This window comes from Seriola dumerili, unplaced genomic scaffold, assembly GCF_002260705.1.
Source record: "Seriola dumerili isolate Sdu_G_001 unplaced genomic scaffold, Sdu_1.0 BDQW01000121.1, whole genome shotgun sequence".
Taxonomy (NCBI): domain Eukaryota; kingdom Metazoa; phylum Chordata; class Actinopteri; order Carangiformes; family Carangidae; genus Seriola; species Seriola dumerili.
The window spans coordinates 2,143,856-2,171,447 of record NW_019174376.1 but is presented as its reverse complement, the minus strand read 5'-3'; the positions used below and the strand labels follow the sequence as shown (position 1 = coordinate 2,171,447).

The 27,592-nt window shown below is 42.4% G+C and overlaps 1 protein-coding gene across 1 annotated transcript; it reads left to right on the top strand.

Moving 5' to 3' along the window:
• Positions 1-1,203: 1,203 nt before the first annotated feature.
• LOC111223932 (zinc finger E-box-binding homeobox 2-like) lies at positions 1,204-27,592 on the top strand. Its single transcript, XM_022748244.1, has 8 exons — positions 1,204-1,261; positions 20,960-21,244; positions 22,770-22,979; positions 23,669-23,862; positions 24,119-24,230; positions 24,494-26,034; positions 26,195-26,378; positions 26,908-27,592. Exons 1-8 carry the CDS (start codon positions 1,204-1,206, stop codon positions 27,531-27,533), a joined length of 3,210 nt encoding a protein of 1,069 aa, XP_022603965.1. The 3' UTR covers positions 27,534-27,592.

Below are 27,592 nucleotides of genomic sequence, written 5' to 3'. Positions count from 1 at the left end.
CCTACTTTTTTTTTAAATTTCTCTAATCTCCTTCACTGTGCCAGTTTTGTTTACTCCGTTATTTGGCAGGACACATTATGCGTCGCGAAAAGCTACCCCACTCGCTTTTATTACCTCACAGAGTTACTAAGAGGTGGTGGTGGTGGTGGTGGGGCACTAGAAAGCCAAGGTGGGGGTCCTGAACGCTGCGTTAGAGTTTATTTCGGATGTTTTTTTCAGTTGCAAAACAGATTAAGGTCCAGGTTGCAACACAAAGGACCGTCAATGCACCACTTCCTACAGCCATCCAGGGGTGAATGGGGCGCAGGACGGGGTCCACTCCAGGGTACTTGAGCGCAGGTGCGACGTGCATAACAGTCGAGCCATAAACCACTGAGTGGAGGAGGAGGGGTCGAGGGGGGGGGGGGGGGGGGGGGTGCGCACATACCTGTTCCCATTAACCTGCAGTTAGTAGAATCTTCACCTCGTGGTGAAAACGTAGCGTGATGAGCCCAATTTGCATCTCGTCAACAGCCTGTAGATTAAGAAGATTTAGAAGCTCACAGCTCGGGCTCTGTGGGAGGATAAAGATAAGATAGAGAGGAATGAGATTTTCTGATCAGTTACAGCATCAAAAGTGATGAGGAAAGTCCCACATGAAGTCCATAAAGTCCCCCAATCGCTCTCATAATTTCTTCTGAACAGATTCTGAACAGTAGCCTAACTAAATTACCCAGAAGAAATGACTTCTTTTCATACATGTCGTTAATCGGCTTTGGATGATATGGTGGAGAAAAGTTAATGCCGTGAATTCCCACGTTTACATGAAGGAAACAAGCACATGCTGGGACATCGACGATCCTGGGATTCCCTCTCTGAAGAGGAGGTGCAGTGCAGCGAATTCGGGGGAATACATTGTCAAAGTATAACGGATGTTTTAACATGTTCACAGGCTGAGTGTGCGGGTCTTAACGCCATTTCTTAGTAAATGAGGAAGGTGAACGTCCACGATGCCAGGGGCTGACCTCAGGGCCAACCTCTGCTGCTGACATCACTCCTCCTCACGGCTCGTCGCCTCCGCTTGGAGTCTCATCAAGGTCTGAGTCTCCCGCTGTGACCGAAGGCGATGCCTCAACACCATTCATTCTGCAGGCAGGCACTCGGGACAAACGCACACACGCGCCGCTCCCCGGACAACTTTTTGAGACGAAATTAAGTGCGATGATGACAGAGGAAAGTCGGGGCAAACGAAGGAAACAAGCCAACCCGAGGAGAAACCGAGGTAAGAAAAACGCGCAGCGCTGGACAGTTTGAAGAAGTTGCTGAATGATGCAGGCAGATGTTGCGGACACGAGCCCTTCATGCGAAGCGCGTCGATTTCCTCTGGAGTTTGTTGAAAAACGAACATTAGACAGTGTTTCATCGCAGTTTGCACTACAGTCATATTTCAGACATACGTTTTTCTTTACATCCATGGCTTGAGGTTGTCTGATAGTATAAAGTACAGGGATGAGCAGTCCAACTTTCTACAGGCTGTCAGCCGCTGGGATTATTCTGTACATATAGGCTACATACCTGGGAAAAGCCGTGTAATAAAAAGTGCGAGGTAATCCTCAAGAAAAGCCCACAACCTATGGCTGCACGCGTTTTGTGAAATCTCTTGTATATTTTATACACCAGAAAAAGAAAAAAAAAAGTTCTGTCCAAAATCAAAGGCGGGTCGTGAACTATTTAGAAGAATCCACACTGCCTGAAACCTAACAGAACCAGATTTTGTTTATTTAACTAAATCGTTTTAATCAAACAGAAAGACTTCTTACAACACTTCACCTCACTGCGTCTTTTTTCTTTCTTCTTGACTTTAGTTTTGTGGCTGTTCACACTGGAAGCTTTACCTGCTCTGACATCTCTACTTTCTAGGATTTTGTTTCCCTTATTTTCTATATTCTGTGCCATGATAAAAATGATTCGGTATTTCACATCCAATTTTTCGCGAGTTTGATACAGTATTTTTTTTTTTAAAATAGAGAGTGTTCTCCATCAGAAAGAAAGAAAAATAATTTAGATGGTTTTGTTCATTTGATCCTCTAAATTGAAGGCACATTTTGTATATTTGATTAGGGTTTTTTTTCTTTCTCTAAATCCCTAAAGGCCACATTTACAACAGAATAGTATAGAATAGTTACTCTGAAAAATATGAAAGTTTTTCTGTCAAATGTAAAGGTTTAAAAATATGATTATTATATCACTTAAATGCAATTAATCTTGCAGATATTTAATCTTTTGAAACCTTCTGTATTTTCTTACATGACTATCAATCACCTCATCAAGAATTTGTGGATGGCCTGCGTTGACATTAAAGCTTAAGATGATGTCAGTTATCAGTTTCTGTGAAAGCACTTCCTATGGCAGTGCTAAGGGGAACTTGTTGACTGTACTGTGCTGAATATAGGGACTTTGTTGAGACTTTGTTCTGTCTGCATCAGGCAGTGCCTTGTTCTCAAGTGTGTGGCTCTGAACTCACACACTGGAGTAAGGATAAACACACTTGCACATGGATACACATGTAAACATTTGTTCTTCTCTCCTTCTGAAGAAGACTGAGCATTTATGTTAGAATCAAAATCCTGCCTCCCTAAAGCCAGACCTGCCAAAACTCTGAAATTATCCTCAGCTTTGAAAGTTTCTCCAACCCTGAATTAAACTGGCAGCCCCTGCCTAAATAACTCACATCTAAATCTGACCTTAAAACTTTAGAATAAACCTCATTCTGAATCATGCTAATACTAATGTAGTAAGTGGGAGATTACAGCCAGTGTCTTGCTGCTGGCTTTCTATTTAGTGCAAAGTTGTTGGGTAATGCAGGGATACCCTTAACAAACCCAACCAATAGCCCAAGTGCAAATGTAGCCTCCAACTGCCGTCATCTTTCTATCACAGAGAGAAGATTTTGACCCCAAAAACACACAAGACCACACACACACACACACACACACACATTTTGCTGGTTTTATTCTGTACTTTCTGGAGGTTCATGAAGGCCAGTGAAAGTCAGGCAGCTTGCTTGTTTGCCTCTGATCTGACACACAGCCGCCACAAACCTGTTTGCTGCGAGGACTCTGTTTATTTATATAGTTTATTAGTTTGCTGTAAGTGTTTCCTCATTTTATTCAGAGAGGTGTGACGCTCAGCAGAGTGTCACCAGGGTGAGATCCTCTCTGGCTGCTCAGCATTAACGTCCTTTTTTGTGTGTGTGTGTGTGTGTGTGTGTGTGTGTGGGTGTGTGTGTGTGTGTGTGTGTGTGTGTGTGTACACACACGCACACATACACTCTCTCTCACCTTTAACTGTCATGTAGCAGTTTGTCGACCGATTGCACCCTATTTAACAAATCAACAGCATCGCAGTACTGTGAAAGCTATCAGCAAAAAAAAAAAGGCACACCTACTGACATGGACCCTATCACTGTCCAGTTTCTTTAATTCCTGTAGTCAGAGCACAGATAAGCATCACTTCTGGTCAGTTTCCAGTAAATTAACGATGGGATTAAAAAGAACTGAGGGTATCTCAAAAGTGAATGTAAAGAAAGAGGAAACTGATTACAAGTTGATCTTCAGCTGAGAATCTGAAAACTGTCTTAAATGTCACGTTGACGACTGTTATCCTTACTATGTTCTACATCAACTGTTATGAGAGAGTTGTGTGACTCCTTCTTTCTTTTGTATTTATTTATCATTTCTTTATGAATCTGCACGGGTGGTAAGCTTCTGTGCGTGTGCTGCATGTTCATCCTCACGTCGGTGTAGATATGTGCGTATTAAAGCTGTGTGTGTAGGATTTGTTGGAATGTGTTGGGCTGTGCGAGCAGGGAGTTAAAGGTCCTTGATAAAACCAAATGAATTTGGCAGGCCCGACTCTTAAGACAGCGATTTGAGGATCTTTTCCAAACCAGAAGAAAGAGAAAAAAACATAAGCTGACGTTTCTTCTCTCTCCAAGGCGCCTATTGATTATGTCTCTGTCTCCCTCAATAAAACTGTCAATGTTCACCAATATCAAGCAACGTGAGGAAATTACTACTCTTCATTCCTGGCAGATTGAAAACAGTCCTGGGACCAAGGAAGGAAATGTATCTATTGGAAATGACGACCTGTATTTACTGGCTGTGAGCGAGAGTTTAAGTTTCAAAGAGTGTGAAGTAATTAGCTGAGCACCCCCCCACCCCCCCATTTCAGACCTCCACACACAGTCAGCTCTCACACCATGGGGTCATTTGATAGTTTAATGCCTTTTTTCCATATCGATAGAGATGATGCTAAAATTCCTCCCAGAGGTTTTCATTATCACTGTTTATATATGAGACAAAAATTTCAAACATCACAGGATCATTTCTGAAAAATAAAGGTGATTATATCTCTGTTTTTCCTCAACAAAGAAGAATGCCATGCTTATATTTTTTTTACATTGACAGAAATTGAAGAAAATCGATTTATTTCAGTTTCAAGACAACTTTAATGAGGCAACCTTTTAAAATCCAGTCTCTGTCATTTTAACAAACGCCACCTCATTGGTGCAGTAACTGCTCTTTGCTCTTGGTAGAGGCAACACTGTTTAGATTCCAGTTTTCAAAAGTGTTTTCATTTATTTAAAGCATGCCGACTGTGTTGTGCATGGGCTTTCCCCTGCTCTCGAACTCAGCGGGCATCTTCGCCAGAATGACATCCGCACAACTGACCAGGCTCATTCAGTCCTCGCTCCTAAATCAGATGTGGGATTGCATTTCATGAGCACCCTCACAAACATATTTAGTCCTTGTGCTTTATGTTTTGTTAGTCCGTGAAAAGCCTCGCTCTGTTGTTGAGTTGATGTGCCTTTTTAAGAGAGAGAGCTCTCTCTCTCTCCCTGCTTCCCTCACTCCCTCTTTCTCGTTTTTCTTCTTTTTTCAAGTGCCAATTTATTTAAACTCCTTTCCCCTTTTCTTCTTTCTCCTTCATTGATTTCCAAACCCCAGTCTTTGTATGCAGCTGGGGCCCAGCTGTGTGTCTGTGACTGTGTATGTGTGTGCATGCGTGTATGTGTGTGCGTGTGTGTGTGTGTGTGTGTTTGTGTGGGTTTTTCTGGCACACTGCTGCCACAGTGAGCATAGCACACTGTACACAAAGGACTCAAGCAGCAAAAAAAAGAGAGGGAAAAAGAGAAAGAGAGAGAATAGGGGGGGAAAACATTGGAATGAGAAAGACTGACGTGCTTGTACTGTACAGAGTGCAGGGGCCGGGCCTTTTGGACCGGGCCTGCGTTAACGGCAGATGTATCGGCGCTTGGGGATGAGGGGTGGAGGAGAGTGAGACAGCAATGAAGAGCTCAGGCACCAAAGTTTATTACCAGGACTCTTCTAGGGGCTCAGCTCCGGCGTCAGAACCAGCGGGTGGGAGGGACAGAGGAGGAAGAAAGAAGAGGAGGATGACAGAGGTGGGGAACTGATGGGGTTGACAGGGCTGAAGACAGCGAAAACAGTTCTTCACCGTGAGAAGACAAGGGATGGAGGGGGTTGAGGGGGTGGGGGGGGCGTGAGGGGGAGAGACAGAAGAGACAGGAGGACGGGCGACAGAATGTGGGATAAACTTTTAAGTGTTTCCTTATTTGTTCCCCAACGTTCCCATAGCTCCAAGTGTCACAGATTTTCTTCCCATCCCAGCTCTGTGTGTTTGATGCCAAATCAACACAGCAGTAATGGGGAATCCCTTGATTGAGTCCCTCTGGTATTTTTCACATGTTTATTCAATTATTGCTCGTTCTGATGTTTCAGATGTAGCCCAAGCAGTCCCATGTCTTACTGTACATTCCTGCCGTGTGGCTGCCACACTGATGATCCACTCCAGGAGGAATTATTCGGAAAGTTTTGCGGTGCCATCGCAGGATGAATAATCGCACAGCAATATTAGCTCCTGCATATGGCCGTTTGGAGTTGAAGGATGTCTTTTGTCGAGATGTTACAGCAAAGTGTCCTTTTCTGCACGTTGCAAAATCGGTGTGGCCTCCTCTGCAGGATTTAAACTTTTGTTCAAACGATCACAGTCTGATCCCTTAGTAGATGAAGGTCAAATTCTGTGTAGTTATCAGGAACAGTTAAATTGTCTCAGTAGATAAGAAATAGCACAATAGTGTACACATGGCTTCACTAGAAACTTTTGAGTGAATGTCTGAGGATCATACTCCTTTCAACTGCAAGATAACACTAATGACTGCAGAGCCCATGAGGTGTGTATGCATGCGTATGTATATCTAGGTGCCTTGGTGTGTACTTTTCACACGTTTAACACCAACTCTATGCGGCTTCTCACTCATTTCTATTTTCTTTTTTCACATCAAAGGCGTTTTATCTGATTGAAAAAGGTCTACAGACTGTACAGTATGATGTTGCAAATTCATCCCCTTTTCATTCTCGACATATTCCATTTCCAGCGTTATTAATACGTTCTTTGTCATTGCTTTGGCAAGACTCCCCACCGTTAAGTCTATTTGTGGGTCTTCCTTTTGTGCAGACAGCTTGGGTATTGTGTGTTTGATATGCTGCACATGTTTGACAGAAGAAAGAGGTTAAAACTATCCAGATAGGCAGGCTCTCTCTGCACACAATTTATAGATATGTGCTGTTTTATCACACCTCAAATTAAATTTGGAGACCCTGCTTCAGCTGTCATGTATTACAAGGCCCAGATGGGTGGCAGAGAGAGAAGGAGAAGAGGAAAAGAGAAGAGACAGGGGGAGAGAGGGGAGAGAAGCCTGGCAGGCAGATCCACTCACTCAGCTGGCTGAGAGTGTGCCAGCGTTTGCCAGTACTGAGGAACCAGATATAACAGGGCAGCAAGTTGAAAGAGGAGCAGTGTGTATCGGCTACAGACAGGAGTGGGGTGGCTTTTGTTTGCTTTGATCGTCTCTGAGGCCAGAAAACTTCACACCTGCTGGTTCGAGAAAAGGAGTAGTGTTTTGTAGTTTCAGTTTGACACTTCTTTTTTTTTTTACTTGCTTCTCATTCTTTTTCTTTAATTCTTGGTATCTCTCCCTGAGGCCAAGTTTCTTTTCTTATTTTATTTCTCCATTTTTCAGTTTTTGTCTCATGTGCATCCGTCCTTCCACTTAGCACCACACACAGCGACCCCTGCAGCGCACTGAATTACTGTAGGAGCAGTGTTGACAAGAGAAATAATCAGTTGACATGTTTAGCTGTTTCTTTAGATAAATGAAACATGCTGTATATTAATTAATAGTCGAAGTCTACAGCGAGAAACAGAGTACATGTAGTTTTATAATACGATATCACTATATATCACGATATATTACGGTTTCTGGAAAGTCAGTTAGACAACTGTGTATGGATAAAACAACCACACTGGGCTATCACTAAGGGTTATTTCTGTTATTAATTAATCTGTCAATTATTTTTTTCAGTAACTGATCAATTGTTTAGGAAATAAAATGACAGTAATTAATGAAAAATATCTCTCGGTGACATCTTCAAACTGCTACTGTTTTGTATGACCAACAGTCTAAAAGCCAAAGTTATTCTATATTTACAATTGTACTAAACAGAAGAAAAAAAGAAAGAAAAAAAAGGAAATCCTCACATTTGAGAAGCTGGAACCAGGAATGTTTGGTATGTTTCGCATAACTGCTTGATAAATTATTGAGACAATAGATAGTAGTCAATCAACTCATCATCACACGAACGCGGTCTTGCCATAAAGGATGCCACCGTGATAGTGAAGTATGACAAAATCTCAGTCAGATGAATATACATCATCTCACAGTATCTTCATATCGCCTGCTCTGCTGTAAATCTGTACGAGCGCTCCTCGAAGGCAGACTTTCCAACTGACCTGACCTGCCCAGTCCGCCGCCATAAATCCTGCCTGTGCTTCTACCAGCCCAGGCCGGCTCCTCCTCTCTCACTCTGTCTCCCTGTACCTGTGATCACCTGGTACCACCTTCATCTGACCTGCACATCCCACTCTCTGGTACACACACACACACACACACACACACTCACACACACAGATAATGTACATACACATAGTTACCTGGTAGGGAGTAAACACATTCCATTGTGAAGAGAACATGCTGCACTGATCTTTAGGCCCACCTGTAACAGTCAAGGCTTTAAGTCTTAAATTTTACATCTATCTGACTCCCTTTCTTTTTCTCTGTCTTTCTTTCTATCTCTCTCTCAATCTCTTGCTGTGTTTCCTTTGCTGGCAGCATTTAATTTTGACACATTTCCACTTTGTTTCTAACAGACACTTTTAGAGGCAGTGAATGCATCGCCTCTGCAGATGTGAAATTTTCACTGGCAATGAATCACCTCAAAAAATTTATCCATTCATTTGTTCGTTCGTTCGTTCGTTCGTTCAGTCAGTCAGTCAGTCAGTCAGTCAGTCAGTCAGTTAGTCAGTCAGTCAGTCTATTACTTGTGTTATAAAAAAGTACCCCCAGTATCAGTCATTACACATCAAAAAGCTCACAATGAAATTGAAGCGTGAGAGGTTTTGGAAAGGAATGAGATGTAGTCTGCCTCAGGTCTGATCAAGACAAAACAGACTGAGCTGAAAAAATGTTGATGTTTGCGAGCAGCGTGCAATATTAGATCATGCGAATGGATGTTTAGCTCAGGTATGATAAAGAACCATATGCCGGAAGTGTTTTGTGCTAGAAAGGAAGCAACGCAAATAATCAGCCTTCTCTCGTCCACTCTGTCGTTTATCACTGTGTAACAATCTCGTAGAGTGTCTTATCTTTTTTAAAAGAATTTCACATGATACATGACAGGTTATCATGTATTTGTTAGTGTTGCAAAATTACAAACCGTTGAAGGTTTTTTAATTAAAAAGGTCAGTCACTAATAAAAGAAAATGAATAGGCAAGGAGCACATTCTGAAGTTGTACAAAATCAGTTTCTTCTTTTCCTTCTCTGCCGTGCGGTCAACTGTGGTACCTCAGGGAAACAGTGTAGTTGTGATTATACGGTGCATGTGTCCAGCATTGCTGGAGGGATGGAAGGGGAAGTAAAGTCATAGGGCAGCCTGGCAGCATATCAGAGGGAGGTAACGTCATCTAAATGATACTAGTAATAGGTAGGTGTGAATGCGTCTGTCCATGCTTCATTTTGGGACGAGGCTCTCAATGTCAAACACAGATCTGAGTTTGTTTGTTTTTTTGCTCTTTTTCTCTGACTTGTCGCTTTTCTTTCTTCTCTCACTCTTTATTGTCTCTTTCTCCCCCTCTCGCTGTTTCACTTTCTTCTTTCTTTGTCATCCCTTTGATTCCTCTTTATCTCCTCTTCCCCGTCTCCACTCCTCTACCTCCTCCTCACTCTTTCACTCTTCTTTTCCATTTTTATCCTCTGCGCCGTCTCAGGCTTTCTTCCCCTCTCCTTCCATCTATCCATCCTCTGCTCCACCCAGCCTGGGCTCCACGAGCGGCCTGTAGGGTCGCCATCGAGTCCCCCCACCACCCCTCTCCCCCACCCCCCTACTGCCTCCCCCCTGTGTGCCTCCCCTGTCCCACTGACACCACACACTGCTCCCATCCCCCGAAAACCACTTCAAACAGCCAGCGCCATCAAAGCCCACAGTCAGTCAGCCAGGCAGTCAGCCAGCCAGCCAGCAAGGCAGCCAGTCATCCAGCCAGCCTTCTGCTTCGACTTAAAATTACTGTCGTCCCAGTCGCAAGGCTGCTTTCCTCTTCTGATACACATCAAAGATCCTCTTAAACTCCCCAAGTTTGCTTTTTAAACCTTTCTTCTTGTTGAGTCTTTTTTATATACATTATTTCGCTGGTTGAGGTTTTACTCTCCCTCCCATTCTCTCTCTTTCTCTCCCTCCCACTCTCTCTGTCTGTCTCTCTCTCTCTCTCTCTCTCTCTCTTTCTTTTCTCTCTCACTTCTTGCCATCACTTTTTTCTCCAACATGGGCCAGGTCAGTAATGACATGCACACACTCTCTTGTGCGGTTCTGCTGCCTTTGCATTTCTCTCCATGACTTTAATTAGTTTCTTTTTCAAGGCGTTGGTTCAGGCTTCACATGCACAGAACACACACACACACACACACACATGCACAGGCACATCAAGCTGTAACTAATGAACATACGGATGTGTGTAAATTAATATGATATGTGACTCATACATCTTTCTAATCAGAACTGCATAACCACAAAAAGACTTGTTTAACAGTGCGTGTGTTCCTGTTTTTTTTCTGCCTGTATTTCTTTATGCGTGTGTGTGTGTGTGTGTGTGTGTGTGTGTGTGTGTGTGTGCTTAACGGGCAGAAAAAGGGATGAAAGAAAGGAGAGTTACTTAGAGACAGAGACAGAGAGAGAGAGAGAGAGAGAGAGAGAGAGAGTAGACGTGTGTGCTGGCGTGTGGAGAACAACTGAGAGAAAGACAAAGCAAATAAAAGCACAGTGACACATTAGAAAGGCATCTTTTCAATGTTTCAAAGCCTTCAAGGTCACATGTGGTCACTTGAAATGTTTCGCTCTATTATCGTCTCTCATTTGGAGGATGTAATGTCCACATGCGCCAGAGGATGGCGCCCTGTCTGTATGTTAACCGGGCAGGATCTAACTTCTAGGCCTCATCTCCAGTACTCTGTCTGTAAGAACAACATTTATCATTGTAAAGTAAATAATTTCATCACAATGATGCAGTTGCATCTTATAGTTTCTAATTTTACTCAATGATTTCTGATCCCAGCAGCAGAGGAAAAAACGTTTCTTGTTGTCTCTTCATGTTCTTTGCTGACAGTCGGGACATTACAACTTATTGGTCTTAATTTTTTATCTTAATTGTTGAAAGTGTAGTGAAATAAGGAGGCTTTTTTTTAATTATTAATATTGTCAGTTGTAGTGGCACTAACAGCTGTAAGAAGTTGGACTGGTGTTTCTGTAACTGCATGTGTAGTGAGTACCTTCACATGTGTGCTCTGATCTTGTATATCTTAATGTGGGTTCCCCAGAGTTCTTGTATCTTGCATTTTAAATCTTCTTTGAGTGGTTAGATTAAGACATTTTGGGTTTTTAATGCAGTAAATCGTCCTTTTTCAAGAACACCACATCACGCAAAACACCTCTCACAGATCATATACACAGATGTTTGAAGTAGACAAAGTCAGTGGGATACCAGGCATATTTGTTTCACCCTCAAAACAAATCTCCCGTAGTGAGTAACTAAAAGTCGAAGCTCGAGTTGAACTAACCAAATCCCACATTGTATAGCTGTTAAACTCAAAGAGAAGTTTTATTTAGCATGCACCCCTATTAAAAAACTTCAGAACCTTTGTGCTCCGTCAGAGAATGTTTTAATATTCAAAAGGAGCCACTATTGTGTGGTTTCTTGCGCCAACGTACAAAATAAAGAGCCACATCAGAAAGCTGGAACAGTCCCTGAGCATTTTCATGTGTAAAGAAAAAAGAGGGAAAACAAATTTGGAGGGGGGAGACAGGGGTATTTATAGAGTGGTGTGAGAGTCTTTGCAATGACAGGAGCCTAATGAAGTGGAGTTTGGGTTTTGATTCACAGTGTGGTGAGTGCGTGGGTCCCTCTGTGACCGTTACTGCATTCCAGCACCGATTCCTCGCTACACGGAAACCAGCGCAGGGCCACAGGAGGAGGCAGAGGGCCAAACTCCAAATAACGTGTTCCTCGAACCGAGCTAACCTTTTCTCAGCAACATCAGCCCTGCTTCCAGTGCAGCATGATACACATCATGGGCATGGTGGGGAGGCTTTACTCATATGTGCACGTGCACACACACACACACACACACACACACACTCACATTGATAAATACAAGACGCTCATGCACAGTATACATACAGTAGTTAAATCCGTTTGTCATTGCTGGTGAGTCATTGACATGGTAAGTGACTCAATTGTCACAATTCAGCATGACGTCGTAGGGAAGTCCAGAATGATGTTAGCAGTGTTTCCTATGTTAACTTTGTGTGGCAGGTCAGTGGAAATTATATTCTGCGTGAGAGTTTGTTACAGATCTCTAATGAGGATAGGAGAGCGAGACAACGAATCAAATCAGAGGCTGTAAGTAATCGTGACTGTAGTTAACGGTGTAAATGTTCAGGATGTTATACAGCTGAAATTCATAAACTGTCAAAACAGTTTTGTACTTTGCTAAAATTTTAAGAATCAAACTAAAATATCCTTATTTTAAGATTTTATTTTTAAATATAAACTTGCTTTATATCATTGTACTGTTCTGACAGCAGAACAGATAAATGAATCCGTAGTCCATTAAAAATGTTTTCTCTTGCTGTGTAACCGTTGCAAGCTCTCCACAAAGTTCAAAAATGTGGTGCTAATGCAGAAGCGACACGTATCAGCTTTGAAGGTAAAGGCCAGTGTGAAATAAGTTTGTTTTTTTTTTTTTGATAAATGTCACTGTGGTGGTCTGTAGGACAGGTAAACATGGTGGCAAACATGTAGGCAGCAGCATACAGGAAACCTCCAAAGGAAGAACAGGCGACCACAAAGGCTCATTGCACACCTCTTAACTCACACCTTGCCTCATTTCTGCAAAGAGAAAAACTGATTGCTGTGTATTTTTTTGCACACAAATTCATCATTGTGTTTGGTAAACAGCTAACAGTCACGGATGGGAGTATCAGAGCAGTGAGTCTTTTTTTTTTCTTTCTTTTTAGTCGTTTTTTTGTGCTAATTTTTCTGTCTCTACCACACAGCAGAGAGGTGAGAGGTAAAGGGAAAAATGAGGGAGCACAGAAAATCTAAACCTTGTCAAATATATTCAAAGCGAGTGATTGAAGTTGATTCAAGTTGTCGAAAACAAACAAAGACAAACTCATAGAAAATGAGACTGAGGTGCTTTACCCCTCTGTGGTTTGTTTTGGATGATCTGCATGCCTCCTATAGCTACAATGCTTCTGACACGATAGCCTATATATAGAAAGAGGCGTCATTATCCATAGTAAAATATAACAGTTATTATGAAACACTGAATGATAAGCTAACGCTATCATTGTCTGTTGAAGCTCTACCTGTGCGAAAATGTAAAGCTATCAATTTTGAAGTTCCTGCGGGGCCAGCTGTGCAAGTCAACATCATTACAGGCTACAAAAATATATCATGGATTTCTAGAGTTGAGTTCACCACAGTCTAAGAATACATACTGTAGCTAGGGTGGGAATCTATGGCCGGGCGGGGGCGGGGGGGGGTGAAAGTATATACCCTGCAAGTGTGCTTCTCCTTCACCACCCACCTCCTTCCGCTAGCGTTACCCTCCAATGTGAGTCCACAGCTCTGCCGCTGCTTCACCAGCACGTAAATGTACCTTTGTGGTGTGATCACTGGTCTAGGCCACAAGTTATTTGGGACTCTTTTCCTGTCTCTCACTGCTCCTATTTCTATCTTTCTATTTCTCTCTGAGACATAGAAACACACACAGTCATTGGTAGCACAGAGAATGATGTTTAGCATGTTTAAAACCGGTATCCTCACAAAAATGTACTAATCAGAAACAAGTTCAATCTCTATATATAATAATATATGCAATATATATATATATATATATATATGTATGTATATATAAATAGGGTAATGCATGTGGTTAGAATTCCCAAATGTCACAAATGAAACGATTAAAAAAAGGTTGCTCTATTATCTTCTTTACTTACAGTATTTATAGAACACCAAAGCTAAGCAAAAATGTGCAGTATGCATGGGTAAAGTGCAAATATGAGTAGGAGGAGATTAGACCTATCAGATGTAAAAATGAAAAACAACTTTGTCTAGGATAGAAGGTAAAAGATAAAGACAATAGCAGACAAGTCATTATCCTCTCAGTTTCATCACAAGGAAGATTAGCTTGCCCAGCAGTGTACGCATGGTACAGTAAGTTACAGCTTTGTTAACTATTTGCTCTGCATTCTTTAAGCCTGCGTGCTGTTGGTTTAATCTGTTGGTCCGTTGAAGTCAGATGAGAGCAGGTTTCCACTAAGCAGATGTGGTTCACTGTTTGGTGCAGTGATGTGACATGTAGATAGAGAATAACAGATCAGTAATACTGATATCAATCGATTTTCAGATGCTGGGGCCCTTTCAAAAGCAGCTGTACACAACACCAGAGTGTGTTACAGTCGGTGTCTTGGGGGCTGTGCTTTGATTCGCCCGGGCTCCTCTGAAATCGCACAGAGCGCTCTCATATGTGAATAATGAAACTAACACCAGCGCGCAGTAACACTAAAAGTGCAACTGGTTGACAAATCAACTTTGTGAGTGGTATCAGTGAATGGCTCAGTGGCTTTGAAGCTAATAAAATGCCAAAAGGGATTCTGTTTTTGTGTCACAAGGGCCCTAATTGAACAGAGCCATTAAAAGCCACACTGAACAAAGGCAAAAAAGAGTTTCAATATGGTGTTTGTTGTTCATTTAAAGATCACTGCTTAGTGTGCAGAATTGCGTCGCTGTTGTGTGCACTTCTGTTTTTGCAGAGCTTTAATCAATATGAGGAAATTAGCTTGGTGTTTATTTCTTGAGCTGATTGTTCTGTGCGCCTCCGTGTCTTTCAAAGTGCAGATGTTGTTGCCCCTCGGCTGCGCATTCTGTGGTGGCGGTGGTGGTTTAAATACTCTGACAGGGTGGTGTCTCCTAATGAGCGGGACATCTAAAGGCACAGAGCCGTGACTTCGCTGCTGTGGCACCGCATGGGCTTTAACTTCTCTATCTCTGACTGAGGCTCAGATCATCTTGGATCTTTGTGCGTGCGCACACACACACAAACACACACACACACACACACACACACACACACACACGCACAGTGTTATTGTGATGTATTTCCTTGCTGTGTCTGCAGCATCAGGTTGGTTCCAGCTCCCTGTTTTTGTCCCACAATACAAGTTGTGTTGTGTTTGTTTTTTCTGTATTTGTCTACACCCTCATTTGTGTGTGTGTGTGCGTTTGAGTGTGTGTGTGTGTGCGTGTGTGTGTCTATGTTGAGGGAATTTCCCTCTGTAGCGTGTTTTTCACAGCTCGACATCAGTTGGAGGATTTGTGTCAGGGACAGTTTGACACCGTTGCTTTCTTTCTTTTTGTTTTTTCTTCTCTAATCCCTCGCTCCTCTGCCTTTCTCTTATCTGACTCTTTCTCCACCCCTTTCCCCTTCTTTCTTTCTTTCCTTCCTTCCTCTCTTGCGCCCGGCGTAGTTTGTGCTCTCTGTGCTGCATTCTCCATCCACTGGTGTCTCTGCACCTCTGTCTCACTCTTGTCACCCCCTTTCTCTGACATACACACCACAGCACACTGTGTGTGTTTAGACACACTGCAAGAATGCAGAATCACATAGTGCAGCACACATCACATTTTAGCATCTCTTCCTCCACACTAATATGACCTTTACAATCCCCATTACAGCGTCACAGTTTCAGTCTGATTTATTCTCACCAGCAGCCATTTGCAGACCTTTTTTTTTTTTTTTTTTTTTGGCTTGCTGCCATTGAGCTAAGAAGCAACTGTATTTGTATCAATTGAACTAAAACTTGACTGTGTGACTTTCATATCAGTGTAGTTGTGGTTATTTTCACCATCATTAGACAAGAATGTTTGCACTTCCTCTTCTCTGGCCACAAAAATGCAATAAAAGTGCAGCAAAACATCACATTACCACCATTCTTATTGGTTAACATGTAATTTAGAGCATTTAATCTTCAATTAGCTGTCAACATTCATGATATAATCTGTGAAACATTTGGATAAATTGAAATTAAAAGTTGCATTCCAAAGCGAGGCAACCGCTAAGAGGAGAAATCAGCAGGGTTTTCAGCATAGAGTGCATTACACACACTTTGGAATATTATTGCAGTAACACCCCTGTGACCCTACAAAATGTGTTGTACAAAACTGTCGACAGTGTGTTCATTACATATTTAGTGAAAGTTCAGGTAGATACACACGGATGGATAAAGCTCAACTGGCACGTGGTCAACAGTGTTAGGGCAGGTTAAACCAAACCAAACCAGAGCAGGCCAAGATGCCAAGTAGAGGAAAGAACCGTCACCCAGAGAGAGAGAGAGAGAGAGAGAGAGAGAGAGAGAGAGAGAGAGAGAGAGAGGGAGAGGGAGAGAGAGAGAGAGGGTGAGATGCTGTTAAGATGAAGGAGGTCAGGTGGGAGGTGTCTGCTTTTGGTTGCGGTCCTGCCCTGACTCATTGTACGAATGTCAGGCAGCAGGTATGAATAGCAGAGCTGCCATAGTGAGAATTGTTTAACATGACATGTTTGATTTGTGTGATATATTTAAAGAGAGGTCATCATTGTCGTGCGCTCTGGAGATGAATATGGATCTGCCGTGTCTCTGAACTGCTCTCATAGGTACTGTAAAATGACAATACACACGTCTTCCTGTGCTGGGTTTTTGTTTAGCATGTGGGCGTCCATGATCCTCATGTGGTAATTTATTGAATCAAAATAGCAAGCATTTTAGTTCCTTTTGACACCTGTGAAACCATCAAAGTTTTAACAGGGTGGAAGAAGCATTGGTTCTTATATTAACTAAACCTGACTATTTAACTGAGCCAAATCATTTTTAAATGATACTTAAAGTGAATTTTTGATGTCTAGGGGAGTTCTGTTACAAAAACATGATGAATCAGTAAGTTTTTAATTATGCCTGAGTGTGTTCAGTTGGCTGGATCGACAGTTTAACCACCTACATTTTGTACTTCATGAAATGCTCCAGATGTTACTGTAATGTGGTATGTGCACCACATGCCTATGTCATATTACACTTGCACATGCATTATGTCATATGAAGAGCAACATGGATCTTATTTCTTCTGGGTAGCTAAATAACTTTTGATTGATATAAAAGCCTCACATGTGATCTGATATAAAACTTTAAAAAGTGACGTTTTAAAAAAAAAAACTGTTTAAAAAAAAATGGTGGCCTAAAAAAAGTAAAACACATTTAAATTCTAGAGCTAAAATCAGATCTTGAAAATATATATTTGATTTTATTTCCTATATATTATATTATATCATTTCAGTGTCATTGTAATGGTATGCATATGATGTGTGTATAATGGTTTATATTTTTACATATCAAAGAAAATGCAACCCAGCCTCATCATAGACATCTTCACGCACTCTAAAGTCTTTGTACACAGATAACGAGAGTTGCTAGAAATAAGACCATTTATTTTTAGTTTGGGTGTTGCTTTTCTCACAGCTGCCAAAATTGTCTCAAACTAATATATACGTGAATAGTTATTTATTTGGCTGTGAGAAATAAAAATCTACTAAATAGCACTGATAATATGATATAACCATTATTTAGCTTTTATGTAACGCTCATAAAGTGTAAAAATCAACAGCAGTGTAATAAATACATTGTGCGGTAAATTGGGCCTGGCCTTGTTTGTTGCTGTTTAAAACCAAAAGAAACAAACAAGGTAATTTCTAGGTAATTATTGCGTGCTTACCATTTAGCCACATAATTACTAAGTCAATACCAGATCACATATGTGCATCGTAAAATAAACTGCAGCTTAGTGTGTTGCTGTACAGTGGATGCCCTCTGGCATATAAACAGTGACGAATTAGACAGGACGAGAACGGAAACTGTCCCTGTGCTGTTGTGAGCCAGTGCTAAAGAAAGGTTGAGGAGATTTTATTTTTCTTTATCTCAAATGACTTTTTTTTTGTTGTGGTTTCTATTTTAATGTGGCTATATAAAAATTATTTCTTTCTGTGTCACAAACATGTGTGCTTATGAATTTATTCAAGCGTGATCTGTCTCTGATTGTGTTCCGGAGAACTGACTCAATGATGTAAATAATGAAATAACTACTGTTGGTCATCGTTGTTTTAGGCTTCAGATCACAAGCACCCAGAATATAAAAGAAGAGAAAACTGTGTGTTTTCTCAGAGTGAAATTCTGCATTTCTGACTATAGTGCCCTGAGCTGGAAAACGTAGACATCTCTCTGGCAGGCAGTCTTTCACTCATTCAGTTCAGTCACTGTCAGCGAGGGAGAGCGACAGGCAGATTAAAATAGTGCTGCAGTGTTTGATCTGAGCGCAATGTTGTTGTCAAACCATCAGAAAGAGTCCCCAGAAGACCAAGTGATCGACAATGTCAAGCATGATGCAGCACAGTTCGGTTAGCACTCTCTGGATATGACTCACGTTCTTCCCACGCACACTACAGTGCATGCACAATAGCAGTGTACTGTTCTCTACTGTGCTGTGCTGTGTGTTCTCTGGTGTTCAGTGTCTTACAACAAATCACACATGCCTAAAACTCTTGCACATTGCATGAATGCATCACTCTTGAGCTCATTTGTACCTTGACACATAATCTCTACTTGCAGGCAATCCCAAACCTCCTGCGCCGTTCAAAGGTTTAGCTGTCCTGCTCCAACAAAAAAAAAAAAAAAAGACCTATTTGAAGGATGCAATCGCTATCCAAATAAATAAATCACCAGGCCTGATAATGAAAGCCATCCCTGCGCGGTGCGGCTTTAATGACAGCACGTATAGACTCAGTGTCACTCACTGTCATGGGAGAGAAAATTAGAGCCAATTTGATGCTAATCTGGACCAGATTTTTCCCTTTTCAGGCCCAGCGGTATATCCTATCATCCCAGAGAGCTCCCCGCAGGGCCGCTAGCTCAACCTCAACTACATAATATAACTTCATAACTGCCTCCTGTAATGGGGCACATTTGATGACCAATTTCACCCCCCATAAGAGCAAGTCATTCCTCCCCATGCTGGTAGAGCAGCACCGCATGCATTGGGTGAATGGCCTCGGGTGAATCAGACTTTTTGCATGAGTGCAGTCTGTACAGGGGTGTACTGAAGCTGGGGCAGGACATACAACCTGCTGATACAAACAGATACAACATGTAGGTGTTACAAGCTTCATGTACTCATCAGAAGAATATGTGTAAATTTTACACGCTGACTGACACAGTGTTTGTGATTGTGGGCCACCCCCCTCTGCAACACCGGGCCCCTTTTTGTTTCTCTCAGTAGCAGAGTGAGTGTGTGTGTTATCCGTGTGTGTGTGTGTGTTTGAGTCTGATAAATGTAGAGATGGCAAGGTAGATTAGCGAAAATGTCACCCCCAGTGTACAGTCACAGGCCTTTGTCCCTTGCGAGCTGTGGGTCGTAGCTGGATGTGAAGGGGCGTTGAAAGCAAAATACTCAATCACTGGGTCCACTAGCCAGGGAGGGTGGTGGTAGTTGGAGCGACTCAAACAAGAATGAAAATCTTTCAGAGTGACTGAGTGTTGTTTTGACAGTTTAATGAGTAAACTTTGTTTGTGTTTTGTGAAATGTAATGATCTGTGAAACTTTATTTTCGCTCTGATCTGATGAAAAAAGGCACGACAGAAGGGAGGAAAATTCATTTAAACTAAATAAGAAGCATGACAATGTTGCACTGCGACCTTCATCGCGTACTGATTAGAAATCTTATTTTCACAACAACACGAAGAGAAGAATCAGCGCTCTGTATGTTGGCACAGTCCTTGCTCTCCCCTCGACAACGGTTTGGCTTTCCCCTGATGATATATTTCAAAGGCACTGGCAAGGAATCTATTTGTGTTCTTAAATGGTCATTACTTGGTTGTGATGAGATATTGCCAATCAGTGAGAGGAAAACAGAGAGTCCTCAAAAAAAGCCTTGGAAATGAGAGCCTACAGCTGAAATCCCAGGCATGTGTTTGTGATTGTCATTTATTGTCTTTGCCATGGGAAAAAGTAACGCGCCTCTCCAGTTTTGCTGCAGTCTGGGCACCGAGGGTACACTTTTAAATTACAATATGCTATCTATCTCTTCTTCTCACACCCTTGCCACATTGTCATGCGTTGTAGAAGTCACACAGGCTACCATACATGTGTAAAAAAAAATATAAGTTAGACACAAAAAATATTTTTCCAATGTCGCACAAATTATATTAAACTAACAAAAAGTAAATATTGTAAATTATACTGATTAATGAAAAAAAAAGCTGTATTTTATTTGATTGACATTTGATCACAACAGATACATTTCCAGTTTGCCTTCTTAATCATGACTGTAATTAAATACAAGTATATTTTGTATTTAATGTATCTATTGTCATTTTTAAATTTTTTTCTCCCAATCAGTTTCAAAATGAAAGCCATGCTTCACTCTCAGTACTGTCAGACTAAAACCTTCACTTTGAAATTGAATTGAAATTACCATTAATACTTCGTATTTCTCTCTGATGTTTTATATTGTGGGTGAGGGCTCAGTAAAATATTTGAAATAGCGTCATTTCTAGTTGGGACCTTCCTTTTCAAATTCTTCTTTGCAGAATTGTGTTGCATGCTGGACATGTCTGCTCGCATTGATCATTATCCACACATCAAACCACATAAAGCCATATGAAAACTCTCATGATAAGAAACACGCTGAACAAGTTAACATCAAGACAATTTCATTCCTCTTACTTACTGAAATACAAAAAAAATAGCTCTGAATTTACAAAACATTTTTGAATTTCTGCTTGTGTTTTTCCCCCGTTTGGTTTCAGTTCCTGACATATTTTCTTAAATCATGTAGCATTGTCTCTGGTTTCCATTGGTTATAATCTACAGCTCCAATAACTTAATATCATCTGAAATGATAAGAAACATATGTCCATTGCATTATGAATCATGTCTGAAAAAGTAAATATATATTTGGACACCACAACAAACTATTTGGCATCTCATACAGCATAAAGTAGATTAAAGACACGTGTTCATGATATTTGATTTTTTTTTTTAACATACCTGAAAATACAACATAGTATTGCAAAATCAGATGTCCCTAATAAGCAAACTGAACATTTAGTGCAGCACATTTCAACATGAACATTAAGTCAACCTGAGCCTGTGTCTCAGTTCCCCCTTAAACTTTTCTTTTTTTTACTTTCCGCCTCACAGTGGATGCTGAGCAAGTGACTTCACTGGGATCTGAGGGGGAGGATGAGGTGGGCCTGTGGAGCCTGGAGCCCCAGGACTTCCAGGAGAGCCTGGACAAGACAAGCCTGACGCCCAGCGAGGGGACGGAGGAGCCCGGCAGTCCAGCTCGCTCCACGCGGCCGCACAGCCTCAGCCCCGGCAGCAGGAACTACTGGGTGCAGGTGGAGCCGGAGGCCGAGGCTGCTGAGGACACCATCACTGCATCCACCACTGATAGGGAAGACCAGGAACCACTAAGGATGTACTGTAAGTTATAAGCTAAACTCAAACTGTAAACTTGTAAAGCCCTTTTTTTCTTTTCTTTTTTTAAAAACAACCCTGTATTTGTTTCTGAAGAAGTTCGGCCTTGCCAAAAAAGTAGCAGAGCAATGTGCGTGTAAAATGTATACTGTATGAGACTGCTTTGTAGGCCACTACAGTATGTGTAAACAAGTTTACAGTGTTTTTCTGACGCAAGACACCTCCAGTCTCATGCTTCTCAAAGCCCTCTAGATACACCTTCATATCAGCTCCTTGTGAAACCATGCCTTCCCTGAGAGGCTGTTCCTTTTTTTCACTGTTCTCTTTGAAAAGGCAGCCTTCTGAAAGCATGACAAAAGAACTCATCCCACACAATGTCACAATATTTCCATGCATCAAAGAGGTGACGTTACGGTACTGAAATCAGCACTGTGCGACGTGAGGCTTTCCCTTTTATTTAAGAGAGATCAAAGGCTCACGCGGCTTGCCTACTAACAATCACTTAGCTCCCTCGCCTCGTGTGATTCGGCCTTGCCTGATGAAGGCAAAGCTGAGTTTTTACAACACTCAACCACACAGGCTCTTCCCTTCACCACATTAAAAAACAGCTCAAAATATGCCAACATCTGCAAACATTTGAAAAATCTTCCTCAAAGTCGCTGTACGCAGAGCTGGCTGGCTTGAGATAGGAGACACCCTCTCTACTTCATGTACATCTGTGGCTTTTTCCTCTCTGCCTGCCTGTCACCGCACTCAAGGGCACAAATGAGAAAGAATTCTTAAAATCTCGTCTCGTTCTGGCCAACTAGCTCCTCGCATTTATTGTTTTATCTGTCAGTCTTTTTTAAGTAAACAATTTAGTCCCATTAGATTCAGTTGCACAGAGTCACTTTTACAATTTATCCCAACTCGCGCACTTTACACTCATGGACATATGAACAAAGCATGTACATGCACAAAGACAGGGAGCTAACACTTTCTTTACAATTTAATTTAGCACATAGTAAAAGTAGAAAATGTAAAGGATCGACCACACTGATGTACCCACTGACAAGAATGCTGATCATCTTGTGAAATGTTGAAGTGAAAAGGCTTTTAGAGATGTCTCAAGGTAATGATTCATTTGTGAATCTGCATCTGAACTGGATATTGCTTAAAAGCAAAACTAGCACAATATTTTCTTTTGTGTAATGTGTCTTTCTGTAAATATGGGGAACCTGCCTTGACACTTTCCTTATAGTTCTTGTTGTCTGTGTTGTGTTTACTGTCATTGAGTGGCTTTTCTTCTGTTTTCTTGGCCCGGATTTTTAATGAAACTTTAATGACACACAGGAAAAAAGATTCTTGCAGCAACGCTAATATTTTCCTGCAAATGTCTGTAATCAGGCATGTCTGCGTGTATCAAGAGTTATGTATAACATTTTACAAAAAGCCAGTTTAGTTGTGCATAAGAACTAACAGCTGGTTAAAAATTAATATATAGATATTTATAAATATTTCACTTTTTTTTCACTTTTTCTCTGGTCCCCAGGTAAGAACTCAGACTCCCAGAATGCCTTGGAGGACCTGGCTAACTATGCATTTCTGGCCCAGCTGAAGAAGACCTCTACCTCCACCAGTTTCTCGGACCACCTGAGCCACAATGGCACAGCAGCTGTGTACCACCAGGGCAGCAGGCACGATGATCTGCCGCCTGCTATCTGGTCACCAGGAGCTCAGCACCACTCACCCGAGGGAGCAGGTACACTAACGAGGCAACATCTGCAATCATATTAAATAGAAAATGAACTAATCTGATATGGCTGCTCTTGAGCCAGGCAGCGTGCAGTTACTTCTAATGAAACGTGCAGCTGCAGACTGACAGTTAATAGTGGTAAGAACATATCAGATTGTACATGCTAATGTCATTCTGAGAAAATGAAAAGGAAAACAAATTGACTTATCAGCCACTAATGGCTTTGCCTGACAAGGGCTAATGCATTTCCACATTTAAGCTTACATAAAAGGTTTGCGTCATAGTTTAGTTGTTTATTCTATCACCATGCAAACATATAAAATAACTTCACTTGATCAAATAAAAATATGGGTTTCAAACAATACTCGGTGCACAATAATAAAACAATTAAAAATAGCATTGTCATGTTCCAATATTCTCCAGTATTTTTAAGTAGGTAACATACTTAAGACTTTCTTGCTTCTACCGAACAAAGATCATCTGAGTTGAATTTCTCTCAGTTAGGAGGATTTAATAGTACAAGTTTTTCATTCTGTAGGCCACTGACACACAAGTAGGTGTTGTTCAGCTGGTGTAAGACTCCATCTTCCTAGTTCAACATGCAAATGGATGGATGCATGGATACAGTATATTTCATGAATGCAAGAACATCTCCATGCTCTGTTTAAAATGTCACCTCTCCCTCCGGACTCTAGATGCAGGGAGGACCCAGCAGGTTTGCCCGTTCTGCCACAGGATGTTTCAGCGTGGAGCGTCTTTGAGGGATCACATCAAGTACTGTCAGGAGAGGGAGGGGGGGCACATGGTCTGTCCACTCTGTGGATACACTGCCCCCCATAGGGCACAGATGGAGCAGCACCTGGCACTTCACAATCAAATGCAGGACAAGGTGAGACACAGAGAGAGAGAGAGAGAGAGAGAGAGAGAGAGAGAGAGAGAGAGCAGGATAAACTTTCACAACCACCATCAGGGCAATATGGTTGTATATTGTTCTCATTTAGTGTTACATGGTTACATTTTGTAACTTGTAAATGTCAGAAATAAATAACCTTGTAGAAATGGCAGCCATATACTTCTTCACACCTTGGAATTGCTCCCTAAATGTGTTCCAGTATAAAACTAATAACAATGTCCTGTCTTCCCAGAATCCCATCACGCTGGATCAAAGCATGGAGACCAGGAAGTTTAAATGTCTGCAGTGTGGGAAAGCATTCAAGTACAAACACCACCTCAAAGAGCATCTCCGCATCCACAGCGGTGAGACAAAATAACATCAAAAACTTGTACTCACCCATTAATTTGCTATTGTTTCCACTGTATCACTAACCCTTACTTACCATGTCAGTTATATATGGTATGAAATTATACCCAATTTGATTTGTGTTGACAGAAAATGAGTTGAAATAGTTTATGACAGAACAAGAGCATTATGAAAAATTCTAAATGATCACACCCTTGCACTAAGTATTTTCAATCCGCCCCTTTTGACTAATGCCTCCTCTCTGTGTTTTATCCCTCAGGTGAGAAACCTTACGAATGCTCCAACTGCAAGAAACGTTTTTCTCATTCTGGCTCCTACAGCTCCCACTTAAGCAGCAAGAAGTGCCACAGTGGTGGTGGAAATGGAGGGGGAAATACAGGAGGAGCCGGCGGGGCATTTAATGGACATAGCCAAAGCCCCTACCACCACTCATTTCTACCGTCTCCCTCTGCAGGCGGGGGGAGAAACAGTAATGACAAGGGCTCTCCGTCGGCTTCACAGAACCAAGATAACTCCAGGTCTCTGGGCCGAGTACCAGAGGATCCTCACCAGCTTTTACTGCAGGAACCCAACCAGAACCCTGCCGCCTTCCCCCGAGCTCTGGATCTGGCTCGATTTTGGGACACCTCATCAGAGCTGTCTCTAAGGGCCAGTATCCTAAAAGGGACCACCCTGCTGCCCTTTACTTACTCTGGGACCAAGTTTGAGCAGATGCTGCAGGAGATGCTTCACAGGGAGGTGAAGACAGATGAGGAGATAGAAAGAGGAGGGGGCGCTGCAGCAGAGGAAAGGAGGGTGATTCACAACGGAGGAGGGCCTGAGAGGAAGATGTCGCCTGACAGAAGGAGAGAGTCTGTGAGGTCAGGTGAAGGGGAGAGAGGTGTGCTTGGAGTGACGTGTCGCTGGTGCTCCCAGCTTTTCCCTAATGTGGCAGTGCTCCTGCAGCACGAGCGCTACCTCTGTAAAATGAACCGCGAGGCAGTGGAGGTGCCTGAGGGTCTTCGCAGCAAAGACCACCCTTCGTCACCTTCATTCTTCCCCATATCTGCCCTCCAACTGGAGAACAGCAAACCATGTAAAGTAACCAATGGCCTCTCTGGAAACAAGTCACCACTGCAGAAGCCCAGCTGGCACTCTGTCCCGCAGCAGCTTTTGGTCGCGATGCACTCTCCCACACAGCCCCGCCACGACGCCCTGTCCTCACGTGCCTATTGGTCGGTCCAGGAAAAAGGAAGCCCGAGCCAACCAGTCAACCATTCCCCAGAGCTGTCATCACCCAGAGCCAGAAGAAGAGTTCCCTCCTCAGGATTCGGTTCTCCCATCTGCCTCGACCTCACCACCTGTCCTCCTGAAATCTCCTCACCTCAGAACCAGACCGGCAGCCCCTGGTCCACGCAGAACGAACCTCTGGACCTCTCCCTGCCCAAGCAGCACTCAGAGCAAGAGGGGAGGAACAAAGCTGTCAACGGCAGCTCCTCAGCCAGAGGTGAGAGGAGAGAGCTTGGGACCCAGCATCTTAAGAGACTTCGTTCCAGCTTAAGTCCAACTTCACATCTAGCCCTTCACCACCACCCGGTCTACAGCGGGGCCGCAGCTCCTGTGTTTCCAGGCTCATTGTACAATGGTTTTCCTATCTTCAGCCAGTCTGGTTTAGGGCTTTCAGGACACGATGGCATCACAACAATTCCATTCGGCCAGCCAGCGAATAGCCCTGGGTTTCTCTCTCCTATGGCTTACATGATGGAGGCAGACACAGAGGCCACACTGAAAAAGATCCACCAGGAGAGACATGCTCTCATGGTGAGTAAGGCTTCTCTTTGAGGTTTAAACAAAGTACATAAGAAATTCATAAATTATCTCATATAACATATTGAGGAATTAAAAATGTGTAGAATTAAAGTAATAACCCATGCAAACTTGTACATACTGTACAGTCATAATCTACATGTTTTCTTCACAGGGTGAGGTGTTAGGCCGTGGCGCCCTGGACTACCTCTCTCTGATGGATGAAGGTCTGGAGGGAGAAGGCGGGCCAGGGAGGAAGAGACTGAAGAAGACAGACGAGGGGCTGTATGCTTGTGACATCTGTGAAAAAACCTTCCAGAAGAGCAGCTCTCTGCTCCGACACAAATATGAGCACACAGGTCTGCAGCTTATGCACTGTCTGCAAAAAAAACCCCCCAAAAAAAAAAAACACTTTAACTATGTGCCATTTCCTGTGGCTTATACATTACTATTATATTTGTAAAAAAAAAATGCTTAAAGGAATAATTTGACATTTGGGATAAACCCCTTGTTTGATGTCTTTCTGAGAGTTAACTGATAAGATCAGTACAACTGTTTGATGTAAGGGGTTTATCAGTGAAATTGAGAGTTGCTGGTAAGCAGACTTTGTTACCTTTGGACAGAACCAGGCTAGCGATTTCCCATTGTTTCCCTTCTTTGAGCTAAGCTAAGCTAACCATCTCCTGGCAATTGATTCATATTAACCTCACAGAGCATGTTTCTCAAAATGTCAAACTATTGCTTTATAAATGTTTATGATTAAACAATACAGACCTTTAAACAGTTTTCAGTACATTAAAAGTCTCAAATGTCTTTTCTATTTAAAAAAAATAGTTCATGGTTTTTTAAAATAGGATATTAGAAGTAATTTCTCTGTATTCATCACAGGCAAGCGTCCTCATGAGTGCAAGATTTGCAACAAGGCCTTCAAGCACAAGCACCATCTGATTGAGCACAGCCGGCTGCACTCTGGAGAGAAACCCTACCAATGTGACAAATGTGGCAAGCGCTTCTCTCACTCCGGCTCTTACTCCCAGCACATGAACCACCGCTACGCCTACTGCAGCAAAGACCAGGATCCAGACCAAGACCACGAGGAAATGCCTTTCACCCCGGGGTCAGGAAACATTCTCGGGGGGCGGCTCGCCGATGAGACCCCCCTGTCCATGGAGGATACTCAAACTCCACACTCTTTCCTCAGTGATTCCAGTCTGGATGGAGCTCCAGAGGCCCTCAAAGAGGAGGAGGAGGATAAAGAGGCAGGAGTTAGCGATGGTCATATGGAAGAGGCACATGAGAGTTTGTCAGGGGAGCAGTTGGAAGGTAGCCCCGTCCAAGAATCACCTGCAAGGGAGCATGGAGAGCAGCATGAGAGAAACAGTTGTGATGTGGGAAACCATATTGACAGTGTGGAGAGACACATGTGGGACCGAGACACTGAGGACCAGAGTGAAGACTTGGACAAATGTGAACTAAGCCTGGAGATAACAGATTTACCCAGAATAAAAACTTAAGGTAACTTTAACAAGCTAATACAATGCATATACTGTATATATTGAGAATTTTAATATTT